Below are 22,988 nucleotides of genomic sequence, written 5' to 3' on the forward strand. Positions count from 1 at the left end.
TAAATCCTCATTTAGAATCAAAACGTTCCTCCACCTTCACAGTGGAGCAGTGGGTGGATCGAGTCTTTATCACGTGTTGAGAAATAATTAATGTTTCTATAGAATATTTATGTAGCAGGATGAAACAAGCCTGCTCCAAATTAGGTGGGTTGGTGCATACCGGCTTCCGTACTCATGAGGGCGCTGTGGGTATAAAAGGTAGCTCTGCTCACTGTTGTAGAATGCTATTGCTAAGGAAACACTGCCTTCTGGCATCAGCTGGTGTCTTTAAACTGTGCCTCACTAGGTGATTGGCTCTGCTTTGGTGCTTGGGCATTTGGTTATTTTGTGCTGGGCGTGACGTTACCGCTCATCCCAGAGTGAACTGAACATTGGAGAAGAGGTGTTGAACACCTGTGCGCTGCCAGGCGGGGAAGCTTCCTTGCGGCCTAGGATGATACTAGTTGGCAGACTGTGCTCTGTGGTCTGGCTGGGTTCCTTCCATCGACATATAATTATTGGACAATGGGTTTCCATAGCCTCCAATAATAAGTTTTTGAGCTAAAATGGGAGGTGGCCACCACCGCCATTTTGACCGTGTCACAGGTTCCATCAAGCCCAGACAATTCCACAGAAGGGAAGAGAGGAGGAGCTGAGGGTGGGGCTGTAAGGCTGGGATCAACTGACGACACCCGGTCGAACTAGCTACAAGCTAACCTGAAGCTAACCCAAAGCTAATGCAGAGGTTGGAGCTATGCTAACGGAGGTAGCAACCTAGCTACAACCGGAGTTAAGTGTGCACAACACCAGAGCTTCTGAGTCAGAGATACGCCGGGCTGACCGCTGGGTAAAACCGGGTGGAACACAGAGGTCTCCCGAGAGCTCCACAAGCCGGCAGCCACACAGCAGACAAGCGCTGCTGCGATCTGAGATGTGCAGAGCTGCCGCTGGGGAGAACCGGGTGGAAAGGTTTCCATCCCAGAGCTCCACAAGCCGTCAGCCCGCGCAGCAGACAGAGATGCGCCGAGCTGCGGGGAGGGGAGAAGAGCTCCACAAGCCGATAGTCGGAACTCAGCTCCACCAACATGTTATATTTCAACCCATTTTCTAAAGTGCAGCATTATGTTAAATGCACTGGGTTTTACTCTATTACATTTAAATTTCATGGTTAAACAGTACATGTTAAAATCTAAGCTCAGCTCGGCAGTGACCTAAAATACATAAATATAATTTTACTTACCGAAAAAATGAAGTGGAGACTCCTTGGACGCTCTATTAGTGCAATTAATGCCACAGCAAGTCATTTTGTCCAACAATTGCACAAAAAATATCCAAAAAAGAATACACAAACACAGAGACTCAAAATGCCGGAGCAGTTTCCAAGCCAGACCGAGGCTCTACTGAGGCCTTTCCACGGAGCTAGCTCTGCGGTCATGTGGGTCTGATGCTCATTAATTATACAGAATTTTAAGCTTTTAATACACTTAAACAGAAGAGTGAGAAAAAAATTCACCCCCCTGAGAGTTGTCATGAGTGTAAACTGATCATTTAAACCAAAAACATGTTTTGGAAACAGGCTGTAAACATGTTTATTTCTGCTGTGAAATTGGTATTGTTGGAGGATTTGCTCGCTTCTGACACCAGCCCCCAGCGGATGAGGGTGGAACTGGAATTTTTGGTACTTCCGGGATAGCTCCAATTTTTGAGCCGCATTGTGGGGGCTTGGTTCCTTCACACTGGAGTGAATGTTCACTGTTGCCTGGGGTGACTTTATTATACTTTATTATGCTTGTTTCTTTTTGGGATTTATCACCCCGTTTGTCCATTCCCTCCTTCAGTTGGTCTCAGTCCTGCAATTTATTTCCTGTTTGTCTTGCTGCCCTGTTTTTAATCAGAACATTTTTAAGCATCTATATATCTATACTTTATTTTTAATTAAATCAATTGTAACTTTTGGAACCACGTCTCATGCCTCATTTGGTGGACTAAACTTATGTGCCTTCTGAAACCTACTTCTTTGGGTGAAAGTCCCAAGGTGGCATTGTTGACACTGTTGGCTGCTCCCTGAACCAAGGAAAAGGTTACAGCGTGTTGGAGCACGCCATATCTATAGCATCCTCGTGTATTGCCACATTTAGTAAAAGAAAAGAAAAGGCTGCTTTAAGTTCAACTTAAAATTTTGAAATTAGACTAAAAGTTAATTTACTCTCGTTACATTTCCGTGCACAAATCCTGTTTTTACGCTAAGAATCACAGCTAATCGCGATATTCTCACGATACAATAATCCACAACTCTGATCCAACATAAAACCACCTCAATATAAAAAGTTTGAGTTTACTTCTCTAGCATTTTCTCATTGATTTAACTTTTGTTTTGGTTGATTCGCTCATCCAGCTCCTCATCGCCCCTCGTGGAGACACGAGGTACTAACGTTGTACGCGCATACATGTTTGTGATCATTTACTAAATGACGTCATTAAATCTAGAATCAGGGCCACGTGCAGCCCCGACATAAAACCTAATTTATGTTCAGAAATAAAACAACAAAAATCTGCTTCTGTTTCTTTAACTTAAAAATCTTTAATCTTCTATCATTTCATTTGTTTTCCCAAACTGTCAAAATAATTCTTTTTGATTTGTGGATAAATAATCTGGTTTTGTAAAATCACAAAGTAGGTTAGTGATTAATATCCAACAATGACAAAGTCAAACCAGACGTTCTGCTTCCATGGTCGTTCCAGATGTTCCAGAGGGGCTCCTAGCTGTTTCAGTCACTTCCTGTGATGATGAACGAGTCTTTGTTGCATCTGGTCACAGTTTGCTGCACATCTTTGACAGGCATCTCTGTTTCAAGTCTGTGGAGGCAGGACACGTGGAAGTAGGAGGTTAGGGAGCAGGTAATGGACACCAGGGGCAGTGGCTGAGAGGGTTTATGTGGCAATAAAAGTAAACTAACTAGAATTAGACACGAGTGTTCGCCCGGCGCAGTCAAAAAACAGACAAAGTGGTTTTAAAGGGTTTCATTAAAGATGGCCTCAGATTTGTTTTGTTATATTAGGAATGTAAAAAGCTGCTTTTTAATAACAAACCTGCAGTTTTACCTGAATCTCTAATACGTTTAGGCTCCAGGTTACCATAGCAACCCTATTGATCCTAAGGTGTGTGTAATTATAGTTTAAGTCCACGTAAACAAGGCTGATGCGGTTTAAACACAGCAGCTGGTGTTCAGAGCTGGAAAAGCATGGGGGTGTAAATAAAAGGGGAACAATTAAAAAGTGTGTGTGTGTTTTCTTCTATCTGGCTCACACACAGTGTGTTTGGACATGTTTGTGTAACTCTTCTGAAGAGCAGAAGTTATATTCATTTGCTACATCAGATCAGTGACATAAACGTTGAGATTTAATCCCAGAAGTTAAACCGTTTATTCAGACATCAGATTAAATTAAAAATGTCTCACAGATGTATAAATCCATCAGGATCCCTTCTGTTTTACAGTGAAATGAAACAAACGCCCATCCATCCTGCCTGCCTATCCGGGGTCAGGTCGCGGGGGCAGCAGCAGACGTCCCTCTCCTCTCTGAAATAACTCTTTAATGTTTTGTTTAAACTTTAATTTCAACACTCATTAGATTATTTATAAAGAACCAGTTAAAGATGAATCATCTTAAAGCTCACAGCAACAAATCTATAATCCTGTCAGGTCCAGACTCAGGATTACAGAAAAGTTAGCTAGGCTGCAATTAAATTACATTCATAAAATAACCAAATGGTCCTTGTTGCTAACCCAAAGCTCTGATGCTTAGAGGTGAAACCAGCTTTTGGACTCTTTTCTCCGGGCTGATTCTGGACCGGCGCCGCTACTTCCTGTGACCTTCTGGAAGCCGCTGGACGTTCATGTAGCTGCAGCTCTAATGAGCGCCATTAGCGACCCGCGGCTAACGCGTTCCAATCAGTGCAGGTGAAGGATGAAGGGCATTCACTTATTTCTGATTCACTCATTTATTCTGTTTTCTGCAGCTTTGAAGCTCCAACATGATCCAGTCTGTTAATGTTCTCGCTGGTTAGTGTTGGACGATCTTAGTGGAAAAACTTTTTGTTTAAAGTTTCAAAACAATTCAAATAAAAACACATTTTCTACCTTCGGCAAACAGATGTTCTACAATTCCCCTGAAAGCTGTTATTCTGCTGGATTATATTTAAATACAGATGAAGCATTTTTAATTCAAGGTTCTGGTACGTTAGTCTAAATAACTCAGTTATCAGGATCTGGGTCACTCTCTGCCGTTGCTGGATTTAGTAAAAGTCAGGGAGGGAACCAGGTTTAATTAGCAATACAAACTAAAATAACCTGACTAATCAGACTAAAGCCTCAACTTTGTAAAAACCTTCTGATTTATCAGCACTAGTTTCTCAGACTCATTAGTAGAAACCAGAACACAAACTTCCTCTGCCTTTTCTGATCCTGAACCTGCATCTGAGGGCTGCAAAGGGCCCATGAGCCACACTTTGTACACCACCGGGTTCAAGAGAGTGCTTGATTAACCCTTTAACTAGCAGGTCGACCAACCTGTTGATTAAAAGCATCAATGCAAAGCAATCTACTGAACTTTGTCAATAAAATGTTCACGATTATAAGCTAACATAACATCACCTTTAATTGCTGCCTTGTTAAACCTTCAGTGACCCACAAAACTAAAAAAATTTATTCTTTATTTTTTCTTGGTATGAAAGTAAAAGAGCAAGTCACCCCCCACCAGAGTCTTACTCCACTCCCACTTCCTGTTTGAAAAATGCAACAAATGCTGTTGTCTAGCAGACCGAGAGGGCGGAGCCGCTAAAACACACACACGCACACAGGTTCACAATGACATTGTAACATCATAATGTACCAGCTAACATCACAGAGTGCCTCTTAGCCAGTAGCGATGGCAGATATTCATTCAAATGCAGTGCAGAGTTTTTACCTGACGACGGCGCAACACCGACAGTTTTAGGCAGCATATTTTATCTTTAACTAAGATGCACCAAAGTGCTAAACTACTGTCTGCACCCGTCTACAGCACGATTAGACACTCTTTTATGAAGTTTATCACAGGGATAGAAGCAAAAAATTCTCATCTGACTGAAATTTATTGGGGGGGGGGCTCACATTTTTTACACACAGCCACTATTCAGGTTTTGATTGGTTTTAAGGTCAGTATTCATGTTTCTGAAAAATGTGGAATAACCCATTCACATGCACAGTGTTTAAAAGTGTGGGTGTTGAGATTTATCTGAGGTAAAAAAGATGTTAAGTATTAAAGTACTCTAGGGGTGTCGGGGGCATGCCCCCCTGGAAAAAGATTATTGGGCATTTTATATTTAAACGCATCAGTCTGGTGCATTTTTGGTGGGAAAAGTAGAGTTACAGGCTGGTAGCTATGTATGATAAAGTATCTATACATGTTCATTATAATGATATATTTGAGTTAACAATGTTTTCCAGTCCTTTCTTAGTCCATTATGAACACAGACTACAATGAAATCCACTGATGCATCCATGCTGCTCAGTACCAGAACTGCACTAGATACCAAAACAACCAGTCAGCTGGCAGAGCTCCATGTTGAACGTGTGAGCTGCAGAACTTGCAAAACTACGTGACTCAATTTAAGGAACAAAGTAGAGTCCAGCTGCTGTTATTTATTTGTTGTTGGTGTTTATAGAAACTAAATATATCTGCAGGGCTTCAGGCTCAGGGCTGAGTTTTATACCTCAGACCAGCTTTATATCATGACCTGTTATTAATAATATCATGTTCTTTACACCAATCTGAATATTCTGTAATGTTCTCAGACATCCAAACCTCAGGAATGAAATATAATCAATATTAAAATAAAAAATATTAATATCATTTTTTTCATTAAGATTAGTTATCCGTTATACTTATTTACATTTGATAGTAATATGATTAATAATATTTAATCTTATCTTCTATCATTTGTGGGTTTAGTGCATTCACTTAATATTAATTATGAAATTATAAATAACAGGTCACTACAGTCTGGGCATAGAAAGTGTTTCTAGGAACTAACGCTTGTTCAGCAGCTCATCTGCTCCACTGACAGGAGAAATCCTCTCATCAGCAGGTGATCAGCAGAGTGTCATAACTGAACACCGGCCCGAAAAAACAAAGAGACGACTAAAAACACCAACCTCAGATCGGCCCACCGGGAATTTGGGTCCTGGTTCAGCTCATCACGTTAACTTTATTGGCTCTGTTAGAATCCCAGCGCCTGGTGCGCGCGCAGTTTGTGTTTGTGCGCACCGTGGGAGCGAGCAATGAGCGTGCGCGTTTTTGCAGCTTGGGTGATTCAGAAAGCTCTGTGAAGCTGACCCCTGTCAGCTTCACAAGTGCAGGCAAATAGGCTGCTCGGTTAGTGCATCGTTTGTGCTGATTTGTGCAGGTGAAACTGACGTTTGTGCTGCTATGGTTTTTGAGATATTAAACTTTATTTTATAGGTCATTCAGAGGTCACCGTCTCCCCGCGGACTACTCCGAACTGCTCCAAAATGGACCATAATAGTCTACTTTTTTAGTGCATCGTTTGTGCTGATTTGTGCAGGTGAAACTGACGTTTGTGCTGCAACGGTTTCTGAGATATTACACGTTTCCAAAATCAAAAAATAACAATAATTTTAGTGGACATGTATTACATACATTACCGTAAATCCTCTAATACAGGCCCGGGCCTGGAAGGAGGGCCAGAATTAGAGGCAGGCCTCTATTTCTATTTGAGCAAAATGAACTAATGGTTTGCTGGAGTTTTTGACAATTAAAATTGCGCCCACATTTTCAAAGTTAAACACAGTTCTTTTAACAACTGTAGTTTCTGCTTCAGCCCTCTCCCCCCTCCCCCTGCGAAGCGGCCGCAAACTCGCTGACGTGCCTGCAGCCTCTCAGTGTTCCTGCTGCTCTAAACATTAAAATAATTATTTCATTTTCTGTTCCTCACTTCTGATTACCTTCAATGGTGTCTGTTTGTTGCAACCACCACGTACAAAAACTAACTTGTTTTTATTTGACTATTTTTATGTCCTGCCTGTTTATTATCTTCCTGCATCTCCTCTCAATCCTAAAGAAAAACTGCTACCAGGGTTAATATATATTCACCTTATGAGTTACCTTTGAACTGCAGTTCTAAAAGATCTACCGACCGCAAAAACAGCGGAGTGCGAGCTGCTTGGCGGCCGCATCAGTGATCGGTGCATCACCGGATGACAAGTTGATGCGCCCCGCTCCACAGCAGCGAAACACATCAGGCGCAAATAAAAGACAGAAAACATCAAAGGAAATGAACCGACATGAACGATCGTGTGTCAGTACCGACACTCTGGCACAGCGCGTTGCCCCCCATACTACTAATCTTTTTTTTTTTTTGCAACTATACATTTAATTTTGTTGTGGCTGAGGAATAGAGACTCTTAAATTGTAAAGTTGAGTGAAACATGACTTTGGTAATGAGATCAACACAATAAATATGGCAAATCTATTGAAAGAAAAATATAACCTTCAAGTTTATAGAGGTGAAGTTGACTGAGTTTGAAAAGCAAATATACTTTAGACCAGTGTTTTTCAGCCCTGGTCCTCAAAGCACTGGACATCATTGGCAGTGAATGAGCTAAGGGTGGACCGGACATCTCTGTCCGGGTCACTCACTTCTGGAGAAGGAGACTCTCTTGACTCGTCCGCAGATTTCAGACGCGTGTTTTTCATACCAGAGGTGGCTGTCGTCACAGTACCTGAGAGAGAAGAGAAATCAGCTCAGACCTTATGGTTTAAAAATAGAAACAGAAACAGAGCAATTTTAGCTTCTTGTGTAAATCAGATATGACAGTAGGGCTGCTCGATTATGGCAAAAATAATAATCACGATTATTCTGACAGATTGAGCTTTTAATCATGCTTATTTTATTTACCGTATTTATTTATTTGGTCATAGAATTGCACAAGGCAAAATCAGAGGAAAAATAAATAAAAAGAAAAGAAAGAAGATAATAACAAAACCTCCTGAAAAGAGCCAATACACTTGTTCCTAAGGGTTTAGGCTGAGCTTTAACTTATATAAGCCTACATAACACACCAAGAGTTATTAATGCATTTACTATATAAAATAAATCTATCTGACATCTATGTCGGAGTGTACAGCAGCAACGCAGCGTCTCAGAGAGAGGAATTATTGTTCATCAGCACGAGGAGCTTATTTCTAAACCATTTACGGGTCCCATCAGTTAATGTAATAACTGTCCAAGGCATTTACGCCACCCCTCTCCCTGCTGTCACAGTGATCAGAGGTGCGCTGTAACACACACACACACACACACACCCTCTCCTGGTCTCACAGGAACCAGGGACACACAGCGTGTGTGTGCAGCGTGCCGCACATATCCCCATCTTTAACAGCTCAGGAGTCTGGGGGTACAGTGTGTGTCTCAGTCACTCCAGCTCATCCAACAGTTAACTGGCTCTGAGCCATTTCGTTCATGACCGACGCTTCCCTACATCATTCCCTTTCCTAATGTTTGGAAGGACGGAGCACAGGCTGAGTTCTTTGCTAACCTGCAGGTTACCAGAAATGTTCTAGGTTGTTCACTATGTACTTTTAGAAAAAATAAGTCAGAGATTGGGAAAAGTGAAAAGTTGTTGGAAATAGCGACAAAGTTGCTAAACGTTGGCAATGCTGTTGGGAGGTGCGTTCGAAACTGCAACCCGTAGTAAACCACAAGGGAGGAGCAAATAACTGGCTTGTTTTTTTTAATAATCGTTCAAAACTCAAACCGTAATGGAGCAGCCCTAATAGTCAGTAACAAAATTCCTTCAGATGGCCTGATTTCATCTTGACTAAAGCTTGACGAGGTCATGCGTGTTTATAATTTCTACAAAGATCAGAAGGTTGGACAAGCATCCTTTAGGGTTGTGAATCAGACACAAGTCATGCTTCAGCTGAAACCATTTTGAAAGATGTTTGAGGGGATCTTTTCCCCCAAACTGGTTTATTACTTCTGGATATAATAAAGTCCCACTCTGCAGGGGTGTGATCTCACTGCAGAGAAGTGTCAGAACCTTTTGGAGTGACTCTTCTGGCTGGATGGTCTGCAGAGACACTGAGAGAAGAACTTGCAGAGCTCGAGGACGCAGGGCTGCAGCTTGTGAGGGCCGACGGTCGCCGCGCTGCTGGAGGCGGACTCGGCGCTCAGCTCCGATCTCCTCCAAGGACAGCCTCTCAACAGAGAAAAGGTCACTTCAGTCACAGATGGCTTCATTTCTACAGTTTAGGCTTAAAATTCTCAGAAAACACAAAGAAATCAAAGTCTGGAGCGTGAACGAACTAGCTTCACAGACGTTTGGTGCTTAATTACAGATTAAAACGCGACACCACAAAAGGTGATGCCACACATTAAAACTGCCCCACAAGCACGTCATAATTAATCACTGATCCTTCGCAGACATGATTCACAGATATCAAACATCCTGCATAATTCTGGGAGTCACCAGGACCTCAGCTATTATCTGCTGCTGAGGCTCCTAACTACCATAAAAACACAGATTTAAAGGAATTTTAAGTAGACACTCGTTATTCTCCACATCTGTCCTCACTCTGCCGACAGTGGTGAGGTGGGACCAGGTGGAAGCTCACTAGAAATGGAACTGAACCATTCTGAACACAGGTGCGTCTTTTGAAGGTGATTCATTTATAAATTAACACACATTTTTATCTTCTGGGCATATTTAGGTTTCAGCAGGGTTACTGGGGTTTGATCAGCTGAAACAGAGAAGAACAACCATCCATCTGAACATCACCTTATGAAGCTGCTGGAGAATCAAGAGATCTCATCAAACGAGACGATTTTCTAAGGATTCCCCACAAACAGAAAACTCCAGTTGGTCCTTGGGCAAGACACTTTCACATTCAATTCAAGTTTATTTATTAAGCACCAAAAAAGGTCAGGTCATTAAGCCTATCAGCAAAAAGATTCCTAAATATGGAACCCAGCAGGTTGCATCGAGTCACTGACTAGTGTCAGAGTCTTTACAGCAATTCTCATACTAAGCAAGCATGCAGCGACAGTGGAGAGGAAAACTCCCTTTTAACAGGAAGAAACCTCCAGAGGATCCTAGCTCAGTATAGGCAGCCATCCATCACGACTCACTGGGGATCGAGAAGACAGAGCACACACACAACACCATATATACCAAGTACAGGTGCTGGCCAGTAAATTAGAATATCATCAAAAGGTTGAAAATATTTCAGTAATTCCATTCAAAACGTGAAACTTGTACATTATATTCATGCAATGCACACAGACCAATGTATTTCCGATGTTTATTACGTTTAATTTTGATATTTATAGGTGACAACCAATGAAAACATCAAATCTGGTATCTCAGAAAATTAGAATATTCTAAAGGCCAATGAAAAAATGTTTGTTTCTCTAATGTTGGCCAACTGAAAAGAATGAACATGAAAAGAATGTGCATGTATAGCACTCAATACTTAGTCGGGGCTCCTTTTGCCTCAATAACTGCAGTAATGCGGCGTGGCATGGACTCGATCAGTCTGTGGCACTGCTCAGGTGTTATGAGAGCCCAGGTTGCTCTGATAGTCGTCTTCAGCTCCTCTGCATTGTTGGGTCTAGCGTATTGCATCCTCCGCTTCACAATACCCCATAGATTTTCTATGGGGTTAAGGTCAGGCGAGTTTGCTGGCCAATCAAGGACAGGGATACCATGGTCCTTGAACCAGGTGCTGGTGGTTTTGGCACTGTGTGCAGGTGCCAAGTCCTGTTGAAAGGTGAAGTCTGCATCCCCATAAAGTTGGTCAGCAGCAGGAAGCATGAAGTGCTCTAAAACTTCCTGGTAGACGGCTGCATTGACCCTGGACCTCAGGAAACAGAGTGGGCCAACACCGGCAGATGACATGGCACCCCACACCATCACTGACGGTGGAAACTTTACACTGGACCTCATGCAACGTGGATTCTGTGCTTCTCCGCTCTTCCTCCAGACTCTGGGTCCTTGATTTCCAAAGGAAATGCAGAACTTGCTTTCATCAGAAAACATAACTTTGGACCACTCAGCATCAGTCCAGTCCTTTTTGTCCTTGGCCCAGGCGAGACGCTTCTTGCGCTGTTTCATGTTCAAGAGTGGCTTGACACACGGAATGCGACACCTGAATCCCATGTCTTTCATGAGTCTCCTCGTGGTGGTTCTTGAAGCGCTGACTCCAGCTGCAGTCCACTCTTTGTGGATCTCCCCCACATTTTTGAATGGGTTTGTCGTCACAATTCTCTGCAGGGTGCGGTTATCCCTAGAGCTTGTACACTTTTTTCTACCACATTTTTTCCGTCCCTTCGCCTGTCTGTTAATGTGCTTGGACACAGAGCTCTGCGAACAGCCAGCTTCTTTAGCAATCACCTTTTGTGTCTTGCCCTCCTTGTGCAAGGTGTCAATGATTGTCTTTTGGACAGCTGTTAAGTCAGAAGTCTTCCCCATGATTGTGGTGCCTTCAAAACAAGACTGAGGGACCTTTTAAAGGCCTTTGCAGGTGTTTTGAGTAAATCAGCTGATTAGAGTGGCAGCAGGTGTCTTCTATATTCAGCCTTTTCAGAATATTCTAATTTTTTGAGATACCAAATTTGGAGTTTTCATTAGTTGTCACTTATGAATATCAAATTTAAATGTAATGAACATTGGAAATACATTGGTCTGTGTGCATTGCATGAATATAATGTACAAGTTTCACGTTTTGAATGGAATTACTGAAATATTTTCAACCTTTTGATGATATTCTAATTTACTGGCCAGCACCTGTAGTGTTTCTATGGTTACATTGTGACTTCTTAGTAAATATTCTATTTAGTAAGAGATAAACTTTATTGTATTTATCGGTACAACGCCTGCATCACTGCAGACGCAGCACCACTCCGCCTGTCGATCTCAAGGTCCAGCTTTCCTTCACTCGTGAACAAGACCCCAAGATACTTGAACTCCACCAGTGAGGCACTGATAAAGAGATTAAAGACAAAGGGAAAAGAGAAAGATGGATCTATGCAGGTAGGTAGAGACTTTTAGAAACAATAGGATCCAGCTAAATAGTGAAAGTGGCTTGTTTAGAATAAAATTTACAGATTTATCGATATAAAGACAGATAAACCTTCATGAGATTCATACAAACTGAGACACACAGATGTAGAGAATAAAAGATGCAGACAAAGCCAGATTAATGCTGGTGTCCTGGAGGAAGATATTCAGCTCCAGAAGCTGAAATCAGAGACAAAAGTCAGAAACCAAAGAAGCAAAATCTAGTCATTTAAGTCATTAATATAGTAAACACACACACACACACCTTTTAAATTACAGATTCATAAGATTTAAGATCTATATTTTTATAACTCTGTTGGGATCTTTTCCTACATTATTTATTCCGGCATTCCCGAACCCTCTGAAACCCTGCAGCTATTCCGACTTTTATGTTTCCTGTGAACAGGAACGATCTGCCGTGTTATCGGAGCTGACACAGATCAGCCTCTCTATGCTGGCGTGAGCGTGTCGACACGCATGTAGGCGACAGCGGCATCCACGAGCCAACACAGAGCGTGCAGACATGTGTCGCTGGCTCACTTCACTGCAAACTAATGACTCAGTGACAAACTGCTGAGGATCCTGCTTGTTGCTAGGCGAAACTCAGAGAGGGAGGAGGTGTTGTAGTGTGGTCTTTATGCCATCTACTGGTTTTACTGGGAACAACACAGCTGAACAGAAACCAGATAAAACTCAGGATCATCTATAGAAAATGTAAAGACGAGTGTTTAACGTTAACAGCGTCCTTCTTTGTTAGATCTGTGGATTATTGTCATTCTGAAGCTCTTCTGCATTAAACCAACCCCAGGGATGAGGGCCGAGCCCTGCGTTGCCATAGTTACCATATCCCTAGTTGTGTCCTGTGTCTCCCTCCCAAGCTCGGACATACACAGATAACACACCTTTTCCCCAGGGCTAAAGCTGAATCAGTAGCCGGCGGTGAGGCCAGAAATGACAGTGAGTGGATGTGTTGTAATTACAGCTGCTTTTCAGAGAGCAGGTCAGCTGTCAGAGTCAAGCTGCCTCCCCGCAGCACAGAAGCACTTAACTGGACCACATCTTTGCCTTTGGAAACACTTTAATGTTGCACTGATCTTCATATCACAATCAGGGCCATTTGTTGATATTTGTGCTTCACTAGAAGCCGAAACAATTACAGAAAAGAGAGGAAAGGACGTCTGTCTCCGTCTGCTAACAGTTTTATCTGACACACCAGTAAAGTGACCAGTAGGTGTGCTTTTGTTTGGATTTACTTCTCATCATTGGCTTCAAGACACTGTTGTGGAGTAGCACATTTAATGTAAATAGAAACTGGATACCAGAAATGTTAAAGCTGCAACAGATGCCTCATGAGGTCACCATGGTAACTACCACTGGGAGTAATCATGACAGATTTGTTACCAGAACAGTATAAAAGGCATACTAAACTACTTTTAACATTTTAAAATATTTTTTGAGCCATTATGTGCTAAAATAACCCTTAACTTCAATCCTCAGCGACCCTTAGACATCTGCTGCTGAGCCGTGCTGCCAGCCAGCCGCTGGCCAGTCCTGTCTGCTAGCTGCTCATAGCTTGTGGTAACATGCCTGTCCGTGATGACCCAGCGCTCCGACTTCCACGTTTAGGTTTTCTGACATGCTACAAAATTTCACTGTGGTCACATGATTCCTCCTCTCAGGAGTCATTATTTACCAGGAACTCTGTTAGCCAATAGTAAAGTGGCTAGCCAACATGCTAGTGCTGCAGTCTGCTTCCAACACGTTTCCTGCATGTTTTAGATTGTAAACACAGCTGATTTGCTTAATTTAGTGATGAATCACTCCTGTAGAAACTAATAAAGGCTGAGGAGACATTTCAGAAGTTAGATTAAGGTGTTAAAAACACAAACGTACAGCGAGGAGGAGAGTACAGCAGTTTAGCTTTTGCGACACTGAATTAAAATGGACACTAGGGGGTGCTAAAAGCAGGCCATAACTGCTAAGTGTCCCGTTTTAGTTGAGGTGGAGCTCCTGGCATCCTTAAGTATCTATTAAATCGGTTCATCACACTAAAACAATAATTACATTTCCTTATCAAACATAGCAACATATTATAGAAGTTCCCACATGCATTAATTCACATGAACCAGTAAGAATAAACATCTACCTGGTTTTTCTGTTTCCTCGTGCTTGCTGGGCGTTGTGGTTCTGCTTTGAGTCGTCTTCTTTCCTGAGGCTGGCCGTTTTGTGGGTCGGGGTGGTAAAGGTCCTGTAGAAGATTTAATTGGAGCAGGGGTCAGTTGAGGCAGCCCAATCACAGGTGAGATGACTGCTGGGACTTTTTGAGGCCATGCGGTGAGTCGAGATGTAACAGAAGGATCTGTAACTCTGGTTGTAGCAGACATCACCTTCACGCTGCTGGCTGGTTGTTTCAGGGTTCTCATTGGCTGTAAAGTTGGGGTTTTCTCCTTAGCTTGTCTCATTGTTAAGGCTTCGTCCGGTATCGTCACCGTCTGTGCTGGTGAAGTTAGTGTCGTTCTGATCAACAAGCTGCTAAACCTTTGAGTCATCCAGGTGTTTAACGTCTCAGGACTTCGGACCGTAGATGGAGTCATGAAGGTGGTTTCATATTGATGCATCTCAGCTGACAAATGTTGAGGAGTCGTAGGGGTCGTATGTCGAGGAGAAGTTGGATGTTGAGGCACCTCCGAAGTTCTGTGTCGAGGTAATGTTGGATGCAGAAGTTTCTCGACTGAGTGTTGAGGAGTCTCAGATATCCTATGTCGAGATGGCTCAGGTGTCGTATATGGAGGCGTCTCAAAGGTCATATGTAGAGACATTTCAGGCATCATATGTTGAGGTGACATTAGATGTTGAGGCGTGTCAAATGTTTTGGGTCGAGGTGTGGTTGGATGTCGAAACTTCTCAGCTGGTGAGTGTCCAGGTGTCCCAGCCGTTGTATGAAAAGATGTCTCAGAGGTCCTATTTCGGGTAGTCGTAAGTTGGGTCATCATATATCGAGGTACCTCTGTAAAATGTTGAGCTATCAAATCTTGAGACGTCTCGGGGGTTATTTGTTGGGGAATCTCAAGTGTCGTTTGTAGAAACGTCTCAAAGCTTGTACGTAGAGGCATCTCAGGGGTAGTATGTAGAGGCACCCCAAAGGTCTTACGTAGAGGCATCTCAGAGGTTGCACGTAGAGGCATCTCAAGGGTCGTACGCAAAGGCATCTCAGGGGTCATACGCAGAGGCGTCTCAGGGGTAGTATGTAGAGGCGCCCCAAAGGTCTTACGTAGAGGCGTCTCAGAGGTCGCACGTAGAGGCGTCTCAGGGGTCATAGGCAGAGGCATCTCAGGGTTTGTAAGCAGAGGCGTCTCAGAGGTCGTCTGTAGAAGCATCCCTAAGGTCAGAGGCATCTCAGAGGTTGTACGTATAGGCACCTCAGAGGTCGCACGTAGAGGCGTCTCAGGGGTCATAGGCAGAGGCATCTCAGGGTTTGTAAGCAGAGGCATCTCAGAGGTCGTTTGTAGAAGCATCCCTAAGGTCAGAGGCATCTCAGAGTTTGTACGTATAGGCATCTCAGAGGTCGTACGTAGAGGCGTCTCAGAGGTCGTACGTAGAGGCGTCTCAGAGGTCGTACGTAGAGGCGTCTCAGAGGTAGTACGTAAAGGCATCTCAGAGGTCGTTTGTAGAAGCACCCCTAAGGTCAGAGGCATCTCAGAGGTTGTACGTAAAGGCATCTCAGAGGTTGTACGTAGAGGCGTCTCAGAGGTCGTATGTAGAGGCATCTCAGAGGTCGTACGGAGAGGCGTCTCAGGGGTCGTAGGCAGAGGCATCTCAGGGGTCGTAGGCAGTGGCATCTCAGGGGTCGTAAGCAGAGGCGTCTCAGAGGTCGTTTGTAGAAGCATCCCTAAGGTCAGAGGCATCTGAGAGGTCGTATGTAGAGGCGTCTCAGAGGTCGTTTGTAGAAGCACCCCTAAGGTCAGAGGCATCTCAGAGGTTGTACGTAGAGGCGTCTCAGAGGTCGTTTGTAGAAGCACCCCTAAGGTCAGAGGCATCTCAGAGGTTGTACGTAAAGGCGTCTCAGAGGTCGTAAGTAGAGGCGTCTCAGAGGTCGTACGTAGAGGCGTCTCAGAGGTCGTACGTAGAGGCGTCTCAGAGGTCGTTTGTAGAAGCACCCCTAAGGTCAGAGGCATCTCAGAGGTTGTACGTAAAGGCGTCTCAGAGGTCGTAAGTAGAGGCGTCTCAGAGGTCATTTGTAGAAGCACCCCTAAGGTCAGAGGCATCTCAGAGGTTGTACGTAAAGGCGTCTCAGAGGTTGAACGCAGAGGCGTCTCAGAGGTCGTATGTAGAGGCATCTCAGAGGTCGTACGGAGAGGTGTCTCAGAGGTCGCACGTAGAGGCGTCTCAGGGGTCGTAGGCAGAGGCATCTCAGGGGTTGTAAGCAGAGGCGTCTCAGAGGTCGTTTGTAGAAGCATCCCTAAGGTCAGAGGCATCTCAGAGGTCGTACGTAGAGGCGTCTCAGAGGTTGAATGCAGAGGCGTCTCAGAGGTCGTATGTAGAGGCATCTCAGAGGTCGTACGGAGAGGCATCTCAGAGGTCGCACGTAGAGGCGTCTCAGGGGTCGTAGGCAGAGGCATCTCAGGGGTTGTAAGCAGAGGCGTCTCAGAGGTCGTTTGTAGAAGCATCCCTAAGGTCAGAGGCATCTCAGAGGTCGTACGTAGAGGCGTCTCAGAGGTCGTACGTAGAGGCGTCTCAGAGGTCGTACGTAGAGGCGTCTCAGACGTCGTACGCAGAGGCGTCTCAGAGGTCGTTTGTAGAAGCACCCCTAAGGTCAGAGGCATCTCAGAGGTCATACGTAGAGGCGTTTCAGAGGTCGTACGTAGAGGCGTCTCAGAGGTCGTACGCAGAGGCATCTCAGAGGTCGTTTGTAGAAGCACCCCTAAGGTCAGAGGCATCTCAGAGGTCGTACGTAGAGGCGTCTCAGAGGTTGTACGTAGAGACGTCTCAGAGGTTGTACGTAGAGGCGTCTCAGAGGTCGTATGTAGAGGCATCTCAGAGGTCATTTGTAGAAGCACCCCTAAGGTCAGAGGCATCTCAGAGGTCGTACGTAGAGGCGTCTCAGAGGTTGTACGCAGAGGCGTCTCAGAGGTCGTACGTAGAGGCGTCATAGACGTCGTACGTAGAGGCGCCTGAGAGGTCGTATGTGGAGGCATCTCAGAGGTCGTATGTGGAGGCGTCTCAGAGGTCGTATGTGGAGGCATCTCAGAGGTCGTATGTGAAGGCCTCTCAGAGGTCATAGGTGGAGGCGCCTCAGAGGTCGTACGTAGAGGCGTCTCAGAGGTCGTACGTGGAGGCGTCTCAGAGGTCGTACGTGGAGGCGCCTCAGGTGTTGGATGAAGAGTCGTCTCAGGTGTTGGATGTAGAGTCGTCTCAGGTGTTGGATGTAGTGCTGTCGTGATGTGCTCAGAAGTTCTGACTCTATCTGTCGTTGCAGCAGTTCGGCTCAGATTTGGAGAAGCTGATTATCAAAAATAAAGGAGACAAATATTTTAGCAGGTCATTTCACATTAAAGAGAGAAGTTTAAATCAAACAATGTCTATAAATTTAAATGGTGGATTTGATGATGAGTAAACTAAGTGATGATCTGAAACGTAAAGCCATCTACTTCCAGACTATGCGTCTGCCGAAACAAATGAAAGAGAGTCTATGCGCCGATAAGTTCTCTTCTGATCCTGTTTGATATGTGCCATGGGTGATGACTAATAATTTTGAAAAAACATTTTGATGCCAAGAAAGAGCTTATTTTCTACAGGCGGCAAAAGTTACTTTACATTTTGTGTGAAAACACAAAAGGTCTACAACATCTCATCTTACCAAATTTACGTCATCAAATCAGACAAGAGAAGATAAATGGCTGAGAGTTTAGCAAGCTTCACATCCTTCTTCCAAAACAAAACAAGAAGCATTAAACACGGAAAAAGCCGCTATGAATCTGGCCAAGGAGAAATCCTTATGTTTGTCAATGTTTAGAGCCACAGTGTGTAATATTTTATCCGTTTACTATCAAATTCAAATTATGTGTATCCAGTTCACAAACCTGTCCTTTTTCATATTTCTCACCAACATCTATTCTGAACAGTCCTCTTAGCAGCTTTATTACATAAACTGAGGTCGACCCTCCATGGTCATGTGCCAGTGTTTCCCCTACATAGGCTCAGCTGTTCAGTCGCTGCACCACGGCTACAAAATCCTGCTAAATTGAAGTACAGCATATGTGTAAAGCAAAGAGAACCAGAAAATAAATTTTATAAAATAACTTTTACTGCCCCGTTTAATGTAACCAACATGGAGAGGAGACGACTTAGGCTCCCTATTGCACCTTTCCCAATAGAAGCCACAAGATGCTTCACAAACACAATAAAATGTACATTTAAATTATAATACATTTTTACTAAGTTAATTTAATTCTGCTGAGAAACTGCTGAAAGGTACTGTGGACAATCTAAAAATGCCTCCTGTGCAAAAGTCAGATTTATCAGGATAAATGAAAGAATGAAAATCAAAGGCTTCTCTCCTGGAAAGACTCACCGTGTGCGGTAGAAAAGTCTCTGCTGGTCAACATGGAGCTCATCCCAGACGGAGAGACGTGACTCAGATTCGTGGGCAGTTGGTGCCATCCTGACCATTAAAATAGAGAACTGACAGAGTCCTTTTGATGGCAGCAGATGCTAAAAGGAGCTTTTTGAACGTGCTAATGTACTCACCAGCAGGAAGTCTGATAGACGAGAGATTAGCTGTTCCACGAGAAAAAGGAAAAGTTTGTTGAACAACTTCTTCGCTCTATTTACAGTTTTGTATAGAAAATGTGGTTCAACGGTTTCTCCTAACCAGGTGAAGAACAAAATCCCAAAGACAGAAATGTAGGTGCAAACAGTAAGAACAATAATCCTTTAGTTTATTTTTGTCTCAACCCTGCTTTTTGTTGTTCCCATCATTAGCCGTGTTTCCACTACCGGAACTTCAGGGTAGAACCTCCCGACACGCCTCTCCACCTGACCAGGCCGGCCACTCTCAGGAATCTTCTGACTATCCACCAGGAGTAGGTACTACTAAAGCCAGGTGGAGTAGCTGAGCGGAACCTTCGGTTAACTCACACTGATTGGTTGTAACCGAGTAGGAAATGACCTCAGCAGATGTCGTCCAAAACAACCAGCATTAGTAATATTAGAAGGTTTGCTGGTGAAGCAGACTGAAAGCAAAAGAAAATAAACACCTATGGCATTTAAAATGTAACTCCCGGCACCGGGAAACACGGCGGGACTTCCCCACAGCTGTTACTAAACTCCCAACAAAGGAAAAAAACTGGGAAATCCCCCACAGACTTAATTGAGGGGGCTTTGTTGTCTCACAGAGTGCTGTAAAAAACGACCCTTCGCCTAGTCATTGAACACCACATTTTAGATCACGCAGCAGCTGTCCTCTGGATGGATTCAAGTATGATTTACTTCAACAGAATAAATGCTTTTAATAGTATTAATGTTACCGTGGGCACTTTGTGACGCTGATCAGTGACATCACACTGCCAAAGTTGCCTCGATGTGCTGGCATTGGATAGAGACACAACAGCTGAGAGGACTGGGACATCCCATCTCCTGGTCCATTTCCTCATCCCAGGAATTTACCCTGGAGTTCCGGTAATGGAAACAGGGCTGTTGTTACTCCCTTAGTTTCCCACCTCTCCACCCTTTAGTCCTCTTTCTTTTAAATTTTACATTAGTCCCTCATCTCTCTGTTGCCCATGCAGATTCCATCAAAAATACACTACACAACAGGAGGAGCATCTCACACTTTTCCTGTCAGAACAGCAAACATTTAAATCCTTCAAATTATTAAAACAAAACTGTTGAGATTAATTTAGGAGACATAATTGTGATCTAAAATCCAAGTTTTAATTCGGTTTTAAACTGTTCTACATCAATCTGGAGCTGCCATCTGCTGCTCAGAGACCAGTAGAAACCAGCTTAAAGAAACCTGAATGAGGTCCTTCTACGATGGTCTGGTTGAACAGTGGAGTGATGGAGTCGAACTCCCACAGATCAGGAACCTCTCTGCCTGGACAAAACACAGATAATCACACACGAATCCTTCATCAGCAGCTCAGTTGCTCTTTCAACTTCATTTAAATTCATTAAGCTTCATGTCCATCACAACATCTCCACTCTTCTTAAGCCTCTACCCACCATTTCAACCACCTAGTTCATTTTAGTCCCAATATCTAATTTAAAGGTTCATTATGCAAGAACACAATAAAAATGATAACTTGTGGTCGGATATGGTAACTGCTGTCTAATTCTCTAAGAAAAAGGTGACTTTCCTTAGCCTGGCCTGCCAGACTCCTCCTGTTTAATTCGAGTAGCCAGGGGTGTTGTTTAATTCTGCACAGAGAACGAGTCTGGGAACTCTCCTATTCAAATAACCCCACCCCATGAGAATTCTAACCGAGCCAATCAACGCTGAGTAGCATACGTCACACACCACAACACCGAGTTTGTCGAACATGACGACTGAAGCGGTGTTCGCTGCGGCTCTTTCCTCTGTCCTAAATGACTTGGACACAACAAGTAGAAGTGTTAAAAGCCTTTCTTCTAAAGAAAGATGTTTACGCTGTCACCAGACTCCATTTTTACTACAGCTAAAAAAAACTACAGCGTCGCGGACGTCACACACATCGACGCTCAGTTTCTCATAAACAACAAAGACAGTGGCAGAGTTTGCTGCGGCTCTTTCCTCTGTTCTAAATGACTCAAATGTCTTTAAAACCACAAGTAGAAGCGCTAAAAGCATTTCTTCTAAAAAAAAAAAAAAAGATTTTTTCGCCGTTGCCAGATGCCTTTTTTTTTTTTTTGCTACAACTAGAAAACTACAGCGTCGTGCGGTACAGTCGGGATTTCCATCTTTTTTCTGACTGGTTATACTTGAGCTGGCTAGTCCCGCCTCTCATGGTGCTCTTTGCAGAGAGTTACCAGACTCAGTCTCTGTGCAGAATTAAACAGAGGACGAGTCTGGCAGGCCACTTGTTGCCACTTAAGCACCAGAAGATCTAGATGACGAGTGAAGAATAGTCATACACAGTAGGTTAATAATAAGATAAATACTAGGAATGCACAAAAATTTAAATTCTTGGCCGAAAACCGAAACACCAAAATAAATGATTATGTCAATAATTAGAACCATAGCACTTATGGCTTTGATGTGTACTAACCTCACTAAAACCAAGGCCTTACAATAAATCTGTTACAAAATATGAAAATATTTATTTAGCACCGACAATATCAACTCAAACTCTAAATAAAGTGTTTCACTTGCCCCCACTTGTGTACATTCAATAATAATTTATAAATTATAAATGTACAAGCTTATAGCTGAAAAAAGACCTTACAATTAACCCTTTAGGTGCCAACATCAAAATACTGTGACCTGGGTTTAACGCGCCACAGCTGTAAATATAATCCCTCATGAACTTATAATTTTAGACAGAAGATAGTGGAGATGCGTAACTTCAATCTGAGCAACACTTTTGGGTGTTTCTACTGAAATATTCAGAGTTTAAGGAGATTGAAAACTGCCCCCCGTCAGGAGGCTCCCGACTGAGAAGAGCAGGAGAGGACATGGGCGGACCTCACAGAGGGCGAATATTATTTAATAAAAATGACCCTTGGGCACCATTCCTAATGGGGCCCAGTGGACTACAGATTTTTTATTTTTCATTTTGAGGAATGAGCACAACCTCACCCCTGCCACCCCACTGTGGAGAAAACAGAGGAACCGGCAGAGACACAAACCACTGGAAAAGGCAGAAACGGTCCTACGTTTGAGCTGAAGAATAAAATTACGAGCAGAATTGCTAATGCTAAGCTAGCGAGTAGCATTCTCACGAGCAAGTGTGGTTCAGAAAAAAACGTGATGTTGTGAACGACTAAACTCTACAAGAGGAAGTAAAATCCCACCGTCCCGTTTCTGTGTGGATGTCTGCAGCAGTGTGGAGCAGAGCCACTGCTGCTATGGTTGTTGCTACGAGTCTGCTCTCGCATTTTTTAAATCAAAACTCAAAACCCACCTCTTCACACAGGCTTTTACCACATAGTTTTAATACATTGTTTAAAATTTTAGCATCCTAGTGTTTTTACATATTTCTATTCTGTGTTTATCTTGTTTTATTATCTTTTCCCCATTGTTGTAGTGTCCTGGGGTGTCTTGAAAGGCGCTGTTAAATAAAATGTATTATTATTATTATTATTACCACAGCAGGTCTTTGGCAAGCCGTGGTTGCATGTAATTCACTAACGCTTTTACATTTGAATACAATTTAGACTGGATTTTGTTGCCAACCTGTACATAATATCATATACATACTACAATTAAATTACCAGTATAAATTAAATGTTGTTAGCATTTCCAGTAGTTTACTACTGAACATGTTAATGAAATAAATTAATTCTAGTGATTATATGTGAATATATTTAGATGTTTATTTTAACTAGGATGAGTGCTATGAGAACAAACCTAAAATCTGAATGAAATGCGAGTCAAATTTTGTTCCATAAAATATTTATTAACAATAAATATCAGCTAGGAAAGAGGGAACACCAGTTTGATATATATAATTTGAATTATTATTTTTATAAGTTAGCTGTTTTATTTTCATTGTTAGCAGCAGACCACAGTCTCGTTTCACGTGAAACATCATCAAATAGAATACTCGATTAATCAGCGGAGGAGTCTATATAATATTCCAACACTAAAATACTCAAAGCTGCAGGCCAACCCCCTGCTCAACCACGCCCTGTGGGAGGAGGTTTGTAGGAAGTAAAATGCCACGATTGACTCATTATTCATTTAATTCACAT

The 22,988-nt window shown here is 43.1% G+C and overlaps 1 protein-coding gene across 1 annotated transcript in view; it reads right to left on the reverse strand.

Annotated features, from left to right (window-relative positions):
- Positions 1 to 1,007: 1,007 nt before the first annotated feature.
- Positions 1,008 to 22,988, reverse strand: part of LOC129165075 (mucin-2) — a 38,929-nt gene continuing 16,948 nt past the window's right edge. The window contains exons 12-23 of the mRNA XM_070541874.1: positions 22,089 to 22,160; positions 21,869 to 21,886; positions 21,673 to 21,728; positions 21,105 to 21,181; positions 20,581 to 20,688; positions 20,113 to 20,209; positions 18,846 to 18,875; positions 18,670 to 18,759; positions 14,245 to 17,598; positions 9,081 to 9,237; positions 7,678 to 7,760; positions 1,008 to 2,835 (exon numbers count right to left, since the gene is read on the reverse strand). Coding sequence (XP_070397975.1) covers positions 2,792 to 2,835; positions 7,678 to 7,760; positions 9,081 to 9,237; positions 14,245 to 17,598; positions 18,670 to 18,759; positions 18,846 to 18,875; positions 20,113 to 20,209; positions 20,581 to 20,688; positions 21,105 to 21,181; positions 21,673 to 21,728; positions 21,869 to 21,886; positions 22,089 to 22,160 — 4,186 coding nt within the window. The 3' untranslated portion in view covers positions 1,008 to 2,791. The remainder of the gene's footprint in view (positions 2,836 to 7,677; positions 7,761 to 9,080; positions 9,238 to 14,244; positions 17,599 to 18,669; positions 18,760 to 18,845; positions 18,876 to 20,112; positions 20,210 to 20,580; positions 20,689 to 21,104; positions 21,182 to 21,672; positions 21,729 to 21,868; positions 21,887 to 22,088; positions 22,161 to 22,988) is intronic.

Source organism: Nothobranchius furzeri, chromosome 11 (assembly GCF_043380555.1).
Source record: "Nothobranchius furzeri strain GRZ-AD chromosome 11, NfurGRZ-RIMD1, whole genome shotgun sequence".
In the NCBI taxonomy this organism is placed as follows: domain Eukaryota; kingdom Metazoa; phylum Chordata; class Actinopteri; order Cyprinodontiformes; family Nothobranchiidae; genus Nothobranchius; species Nothobranchius furzeri.